Raw genomic sequence first — 8923 nt, forward strand, 5'->3', positions numbered from 1 at the left:
ACAGACACGCTGGCGGGCAGGAGAGCGTGGCGTCAGGCCGACCTGCGCCAGGCCACTGCACCGGGGCCGAAACCGCGGACTCGGCTGGCAGCAGAACGGGAAAAGCAGACGTGCAAACCCAGGCGTGTGCATCCATGTGGGGGGGGGGAAAGGGCTGTCGGCTTTAATAAGGAGACACTATGGGGAGGTAAACGACCCTCCGGGGGAGGGAGATGGGAGGGGCTGATGGCCAGCAGAATCGATACAGGAGACAGAGCGTCCAAGCGGATGATGCTGACGTGTCACGTACAGGAACAAGGGGTGGGGGGGGTGGCACCCTTATATTTACAACACAGAGTGGAAGCTGAATGAAGGCATGGCTAAATTACCCGAGTATAACTGCACGCTCGCAATGAGGGGGTGGGCAGGGCAGCAGTTTAAAAGTACCCCCCCCCCACGCTCACTTTGGCCTAGCACTCTTGTCCCAACCCACTCCAAAGCACTAAGTGCCGCCTGCACACTAGGTTCAGAACCCACATCCGCCATCTCGCCGCCAGCAGGCCGAGATGAAAGGTTCTCATCTGAGTGAACCGACGGGACCTTCATCCCGCGAACAATTTGCCTGCGATTATTCCGTTTGCGATTCGGATTTCACAGAGGATCTGGGGGGGGGGCACGGCTCGACGGGCCCCGCTAACATTGAAAGGGGAGAAACACTGACTCTTAAAGAGGAGAGGGGGCCCAGCCATAATTTTTGCAAAGGATCCATTAAAAGCCTGTTAGGAGAGAGAGCCAAACAAACTGGGAATGGATGGCAATTCTTTCCCAAGAGGCTTGGTCATGCAGGGCCTCGCCGTGACCACCAGGGGGCCTTTCCCGATTCCAGACGGCGCCACCGCGTTCAGATAACGGCTCGTCAGCCCTATCTTTACATGGCTCCTTAATTAGATTAGAAAACCCCACACGCCGGCCTATTTCGAGGGCCCTGTCTCGATCGTATCTTCATAATTAGTCTACTTCCATAATTGGCACGAGCTTTTCCGATAGTCTCCATCCAGCGAGAGCGACGCTTACGATGCATTTTAATGGACATAAACTTTAATAAATCGCAATAAACCCACAAATATCTCTCAATGCCAGGGAAAGTATGAAAAGCCTTAATATCAAAATAAAATTAGCGGACTAAAGTGGCATTACTGTTAAAACGAGACACGGCTTAATATTAATTAACATTAAAAAAAAAAAAAGTCTGAAAATTTGGCTGAGATCATTTCATTTTAACAGCTTGAGTGTAAAGTGGTAACTGCAGCAAGAAAACCAGCCTTACTCAGTATGCTGGACCAGTAAATGGGTTTGTCTTAAAACCCGGGGCCAACTGCAGACTATTCGGTGTGGTTGCCTAGGTGACCAGCACACCTGCATGCGTGTGTGTGTGTGTATTATGTTTATATTACATTCTGGGGACCAAACGACATGATGAAACCTGTTATTTTGAGGTTGTGGGGACCATTTTTCAGGTTCCCACAGAGACCTGTGAATACAATCAAAAAACTAATTTTGTTTGGTTACTTATGGTTAAGGTTAGGGCTGGGTAGCGTTTAAGATTATGTTGGGATTAGCGTTCTCCCCATAGAAATGAAGAGTCCCCACAAAGATATAATTACAAACGTGTGTGTACATCCTGGAGTGGGGACTCCAGAGGCAGCCTGGTCAGATGATCTCGCACCCACCTCCCGCTGTAGTGCACATGCGGCCCCAGAAGAGGATACGTGGCTCCCCCTATAGGACAGTCACGGCGATACAGGAAGCATCTACTTAAGAGGCCTGATCCAGCCCAGCTAAATGGACATGCTGATATTTTAACCCATCCCCCCCCATACACGAATGAGCAGCTTTGCTTATCCTCGTAAAAGCAATCACAGGTCAGTGAGTCAGACAACCCAAGGCGTTTTCCAGGCAAATGGCTGTGGCCCCCCCCAGACCCCCACAGCAAAGCGAACCGAGAATGAGCCACTGGGGAGAGTTACATTACCTTAATGCCCTCCACCATGGACAGCCAGGCATTTACACCCCACACAGTGTCCCCAGGGGGCACCATTGGGTCCAAGAAAAGGCAAGTGAGAGTTTGGGTGGTGTGTGAGTGAGAGTGGGGGGGGGTGCTGAAAAAGCCCCCAGGGAGCAGGGAGAAAGCAGTGTTGCCATGGAGCCAAAGGTGTAAACATGTCGCAAGATGGAGACCGACGGCTGTCGCTACTCCCCTAGCCCAGCGGCTAGCATTTCCCCAAAACGGTGAGAATTAAACACCCCGGCTGCACCTCCCCTGCAGAGGCGGGAGAGGGAGGGGGCGTGGTGGCGTTAACGTCTCACGTGGCAGGAGGCCACCTCAAACAGCGCGTCGCTGCGGGGGAAACTATTCCAACTGTTCGGACTCAAGAGCGATCCTGAGATTTGAAGCTCCCAAGAAATACAGGAGGAAATCTCTAAATGGACTTTAAAATCACCCTGTCAGGGTGCTGAGACAAAACACAGGATGGCTGGGACTGGCGAGGATGGGACCGGTCCCAGCGAACACCAGCGTATTTCCCGTAGACTCGCAGCCCTAAAGCCCCACAGCCGGGATTAATCAGCACTAACGCACGGCTCCTTCCAGTACAAAGCAGCTCCTTAAACGCTTTTTAAGTACAGAGTCACTTTATTTTCCCAGCAGCACAACAGGCAGCACCGCTAAACGTCAAGCCGATGGATTAATCACGAGCGGCTCCACGGATTCCTCCTTTCTGAGAAGTTCCCCTCCTTCCTGCCTCTCGTGTGGAAGTCCGCCTCTCAACACAGAGGCTCCTCTCCGGACTTCTGAGCCTATTATGACCCAGCAGGCCAGCCCACGATCCGGTATCGCTTCTAACGGACCTTGATCTTCCACATCTGAACAGTCTTCCTCTGAAGAACAGAAGCTGTTCACAGGGGCGCCATTCCTCGGACGGCGGGAAGCGGGCACATTCTCATATTCTACCCCTTGTTACATCACATGTGCACACAACTGAAGGCAGGCTCAGCCAGTCAGTCACAGGAGCACCCGGGGTAAGGGCCTCGCTCAAGGGCCCAACAGTGAAATCACTCTGCTGACCCTGGGATTTGAACCAGCAACTTCACATTCACAGCATCGTAACGCACTGAGCCACAGACCGGCCACCAACTTGGCTAAGAGTAACTAAGGAGAATAAGGGTAATTAGGTCTCGGCTCATATTCTCGTCAGATTAAAAGCTGAAGTTGTGAGCGCCCACCTAGGGGCGCTCCGGGGTGGTGCGTGACCCCCCCCGCCCTCCCGCCACGCCCCGCCAGCTCACCTTCTCCTTGCGCTGCCGGGCTCCCTCCTCCGCCGACACCAGTGTCTTGTAGTAGGAGCTACGCTCCGCAGTGAAGTGGACCTTGGAGAGGGCGTGCTCCACCAGCGCCGCTGACAGGTTCACGCCGTCCACATGCAGCCAGCCGATGAAGCTGCCTGCCTTGTCCATGCTCTCCACCTCAACCTCCACCTAGGGAAATGGGGGTGCTTTAATTAATACACAGGGCTATCACCATGGGTTGGGGGCGGGGGGTCCAACGCTCCGTTGTCCGACCAGTTCCCCAGGGATCTAGTTACCACAGATGGACATGGCGGTCTGGACCCGTCAGCAGCCAGAGTTCACGCCCGCCGTGGCATTTCCGGCACCCGATAAGGCGCTGAGCCGCCCGCCATCACGGCCCGGCATTTGTAATAAAATTAACACAGGACGGGAGTCTCGGTCTGTAAGACCGTAAATCCCACCGAATTCGGAACAACGGCATGAAAAGTTTATTTAAATCAAGTCGGAGACAGAAGCAACGAAGACCGAAAACGGAAGGCCGGGCTGCCGAGACCCTTTGCCAGCGCGCCGGGTATTTGTGGGTTTACCGGAAAATCCTTACAGGAGCAAAGAATGAGTTTGAAGACAAGAACGACGTGAGGAGAGACTGATTAAAATGAGTTTGGAGAAGCAGCGGCTCCCCTTCTAAAGTTTTATCCCAAAGTGTGGTGGCAGCTTGTCTAAGCTGTAAGCGGAGGAAGGAAGGGGCTGTGATTCCAGACTGTCGCTACGGCCGATGCCCGCGTGTCGGCATGGCGATACCACCCCCTTAAGCGTCCGCCCCAAGCAGGCTGCCCCTCCACTCTGCCAGCAACGGACGCGGCTTTTTAAGCAAAATTGCCGCACGGGCCACGGGCAGCAGAGCAGGGAAACGGACCACACTTCCTTCAGGGTCAATCTTCTGGGGGAAGGCAGGGGGCAGACAGGTTCCCAGGCTTGTTTGCAAGGCAGCTGGCGGTGAGCTTTTGGTTTGGGACGGCGTATGGGCCACAGTGGGGCTGCTTTGTCTAATTGGCAGTAATAACTGGCAGCCAGCACCCAGCCCCTCACCCCCAGCCCCTCCCTTGTTGAACCCCCCTGACCGTGACCAGAACCGGAGCTGGAGAATCCCAGTGGATACGGAGGCCTTTTTGGGTTCATTTTGCTGGTTTTCTGGGGACAGGCTGCTGAGGGACGAATTAAGGTTCAGGACACTGACTGCGGTGTGAGGACCGAGCCCTCACCCCCCTCACACCAAGGGAGTGGGATCGGCAGAGCAGGGATTCCAGCTGAAGCGTCCCAGACTCGGATCACCTAGTTCCAGACATGTGTCCCGGCGAGAGCCCATTGGAAGCTTCAAGCAGTCACAGCCAAATAAATCAGGCATTTAGCAGCGTGGACCCGACCCTCACAAAAGGAACAATCAGCTCTGAAGCAACACACACCTCCAGGCACGTCAGTATGTGACTTTCGTCATGTGACAAGTGATCCTCCCTTTGCATGACGCCGGTGATTTCCGAAGCTCAGGAGATTCTTCGTCTTTAACCAATTGGGTCAGAGGGGAATTACTGCCTGAAGGGCAGGATCAATCATTCCTTCAAGCGAGTGGGCCCGCCCACATGGTGACACCAGTCTGTCGTCCTCAGCATGGCTATTGGACAGCAAAGTCATGTGACACGGTCATGCTAGCAGAAAGAGAAAGGCGCAATAACTCCAAGACGCACAGAGATGCTAACAGGGTGACTGGATGCCAGGGCACAGTAACAGTGAACCAGGTTTACCCCAGAGATTCTGTAAAGATGGCGTCCGAGGTAAAGAGGGCAGGTTAGAGATAGATACTCAATTAAAAGATGGATTTCTCTTTGTCCTGCCGGATAAATGAAAACCAGAAGACAAAACCAGAAGAATATTAAATGTGTTGGTGTATTGTTAGGTAGGGACTGACAGGGAACCCAAGAGCATCCATTATTCTACAGGGCAGATTACCAGATGTCGATTTTGCTGGGGGTCCGCAGGCTATATCCGAAAAAAACGTGGTTAAAGATCCAGCCCTCAGGACCCCTAGTTTTCCTGAAATGATGCAGGTCACTACCCCCCCCCCCAGTATCATTTCATTTCAGCCTTAATCATGGCTATGTGATGCATGTTGGATACTGTGGATGCGAACCAGTGCTTTCAGTCACCTTACACACAGCCATGCAGTGTTCCCACAATCCCTGTGCGACCCTCTCACATCGCAGGACACGCAACTACGAAATGTGGGCCAGAGGCTACTTGATTTAATCCGCGGAGGACCAGGGACGGCCAACGGCACATCCCTTCCAAATCTCCACGCTTTCGCAGGTTCACGGTTCTGAAAAAAGACCCACGCAAAAAAAAACGACCAACGGTGACAACAGACCAATGCCGGCGAAGACATGGCCACCATGCCTGGCCCTCCTTATGCCAAACACTATGCAGAATATTCTAGTTATGGTTTAATATTTCAGGTTAATTTTTGGACCACCAATATGGCCCAGACCCAGTGGCTGCATGGATGGAGAGATGGACGGATGGAGAGATGGACTTTTATTGCACTGGAGAAGAGAGCCGGGCTGGCAGAGACACTAATATTTGAATGCGAAGCTTTATTCATGTTGCACATAAAAAGACGACCCTTTTAGAGAGGCTGTCAAGTTTCGCAATATATCAAATTAAGATACGTTCGCAGAGAGACCCTCAAAAAGCTGAACAAGGGCATCTTATTTCTTCCCCCAGAGGGGCGGAACCATTTACCCATAACGGCCCGCAGGAGGCTGGCCGACACGCTGGACACGGGGGCCCCGTAAATTAAAACCAGTGCCGAGCTCGATCGACGGCCAACAGGTATGGGCAATGAGGCGTGCCTCGCAATGTTCAATAACTCCGGCCTTGGAGGGAAGGTTACACCCCCCTCACCACACACAGCCTCCCAGCCCCCCTCCAAACGTCGACACCTCCAGCCAACCAGGCCTGACCCCCCCAGGAAGATCAGCCTCATCATCCCTGGCAGGCAGCAACGATTTTCATCTTTCAATGGAAACTATATATTGCTGGGGGGGGGTGTTCTTCACAGCCTTTACTTCTCTCAGACACAGCAGAGCCCTACGGGGGCCATTTTCTTGAAAGCACACAAAGAGCCACAGGCCTCAGAAACACAGCGGTACCGAGCTTCCGGGCCGGACCTCCGGTGCTGCCGGACTCAATTATGCAGCAGGACAAAAGGTACAGAAAAACACTTTAAAATTTACACAGCACATAGACCGGCACCTCGGCGGGTCCCAGCCCAGCCGGACCATGCGGCCTTCTCATCCCCAACGAGATCTTCTGCTGACATTCTACCACAAGCCGAGGAATTCCGGCCGACCCTGCTGCTGTCAATGAGAGTAAAGAAGCGGACACTGAGTAAACAAGGGGGGTGTTTACAGACTGGGGGGGCCGAGGCTGAATCGACCTTTTGGAGATCTGCGGACAGAGACGCGGGGTCCATCTGTCAGAGAAGCGGGCGGGCGAGCCACACAGAATTCCCAAATATGGAATCTGCCATGAATAATTGGGGGGGGGGGGGGGGGGGGGGGGGGGGGTCTCCGAGAGGAAAGAAAACCAATTCAGTATCCGTGTAATTAATAAATGAGGTTATTGAGTGGCGAGGTGTGCGGGGCTTTCGGGGAAACGCTGACAATGCACAGTGCCGAGTTCTGGCCTAACGAGGACATATATCACACGTTAAGCAGGCGGGCAAGCGGATCCCAGCCGCCGCCGCCGCCCCAGCCGCCCAGCCACGCCTCAGCCAAATAAACACGCAGCGGTCAGGAGTCCAACATGGGCTCACAAGGCGGCTGCAGCGAGCGTGACCGCCCTGCGGCTGGGGGAAAACACTGATTATGCGGAGGTTTTATGCGATGGCGAACAGCCGAGGTCAAAACAAGCGACCACCTGTTACATTACGGGGTACAAAGTGTCTGCGCCCTGAGCTTGACAGTAAACCCAATTAAAAAGTGCACAATGATAGCAAGAGATCCAGTTACTGCTTAGGATTAGGGGACCTGCGATGGTCCATAGGAATAAAACCATCGTAGATTCAGCCAGAACCACGCTACAGTCCCGGGGGTATTTTGGTTCAGGTCTGAGGAGCAGCTCTGTTGGACCTTCATGCTGGGTCTTTAACCCGACCCACCGCACGAGCAGCTCTGAACAGACGCGGTACGTTTGCTGGGCCATCATCTGACCCAACACAGCGATGGTGGCCCAGAGCCAACACGCACAAAGAGCCTCCATGACCGGGAAGCGGAGGTGAGGGGGCCATCATTCGGGGGGGCTTTTTCGGTATCAGGCCTTTTATTTTTACACCAGAGCTTCTGGGAGGGGGGGAAGTCTGTCACACACAGCTCTGGGACAAAGTGACAGCGAGGGACAGGCTAAAATAACACGAATGATGCTGCTGGAGTGAAAAATCTGCCGGGGTGATCATTTCATTACCCCCCCCCCCCCCATCCCCACGTTAACAGCCATGAATCGCCACACATTGGTTTCCATTTCTCGTCCATTTGATAAATTATTAGCTACGATATTAACATGGAGACAATATGCTTATTTTGAATTATACATAAATGGACAGAGAAATCCCCGGCTCAACAACCAGCGAACGAGTAGAGTAAGCCAGAGGCTGCAGATGCGGGTCCCCCATCAGGGACGGACGCACTCCGGAGGACCACCGACCCCAGGCAGACACCATGCTTAAACCACTGCAGAAGGGCTGTGTCACACCGTTCAGAATACCACGCTTAGGTTACAGGCTGTTCCTTATAACATGTAACCACGGTAACATGAGCAACATATAACACCTGTTTATAAAAGCCTGTTAACAAGTACAATATAAAAGACCCCTTAGGAGAATCACGGAGGTGTACCACACACACACACACACACACACACACACACAGGGAAGAGGCAAAATCATCCATAATATAAACAGGAACACCGCCCCACAGCAAAAAAGCCATAAATTTTAATTTATTTTCTCTGGAAATCCAATCTGCCCCGTCAAAATTAATGGCTCTATTCATGTTAGACTGTTGCTGTTACTTACCTGCCATGGCCAAGCAAAGGCTGTAAGTCAAAGAAATAACACCTTTTAAAAATCATTCTGCCTGCAAACATCGCTTACTGCCTCCTAGCAAAGCCACCTTTAAGAAACGGTTTTATTTTAAACCCCCCCCCCCCCCCCCGCCCCCGTTATACTTTAGAAACGGCAGCTAGTTTCAGTATCGGTCTGGCCACGCATTTCCCACAATTCCCCTGTGCAAGACCTCCAGTGCGTGTTACACGAAAGCCGCGTGAGAATGATCTGTGCGCTGGCATGTCGAGCATCCGATGGGCCACATACCCCACGGGGCCCACAGGAGAGACGTTTCCGGGGGGACTGGAGGAAGTCAGAAAGATGAAACGCAGGGTTGTGTGTATAGCATCACGATGGACGCCGATCGCAGCACGATTTGTACGCGTACCCGACCATTCTTCTGCTCCCATTTCTCCTCATCTTCCATTGGCGAGGTCCGGTTCC

At 53.0% G+C, this 8923-nt stretch overlaps 1 protein-coding gene across 1 annotated transcript in view; it reads right to left on the bottom strand.

The window, feature by feature from the left end:
- snd1 (staphylococcal nuclease and tudor domain containing 1) overlaps positions 1-8923 on the bottom strand; it is a 90141-nt gene that overhangs the window by 36771 nt on the left and 44447 nt on the right. The window contains exon 16 of the mRNA XM_049020584.1: positions 3325-3513. Coding sequence (XP_048876541.1) covers positions 3325-3513 — 189 coding nt within the window. The remainder of the gene's footprint in view (positions 1-3324; positions 3514-8923) is intronic.

This window comes from Brienomyrus brachyistius, chromosome 1 (assembly GCF_023856365.1).
Source record: "Brienomyrus brachyistius isolate T26 chromosome 1, BBRACH_0.4, whole genome shotgun sequence".
Lineage (NCBI taxonomy): Eukaryota > Metazoa > Chordata > Actinopteri > Osteoglossiformes > Mormyridae > Brienomyrus > Brienomyrus brachyistius.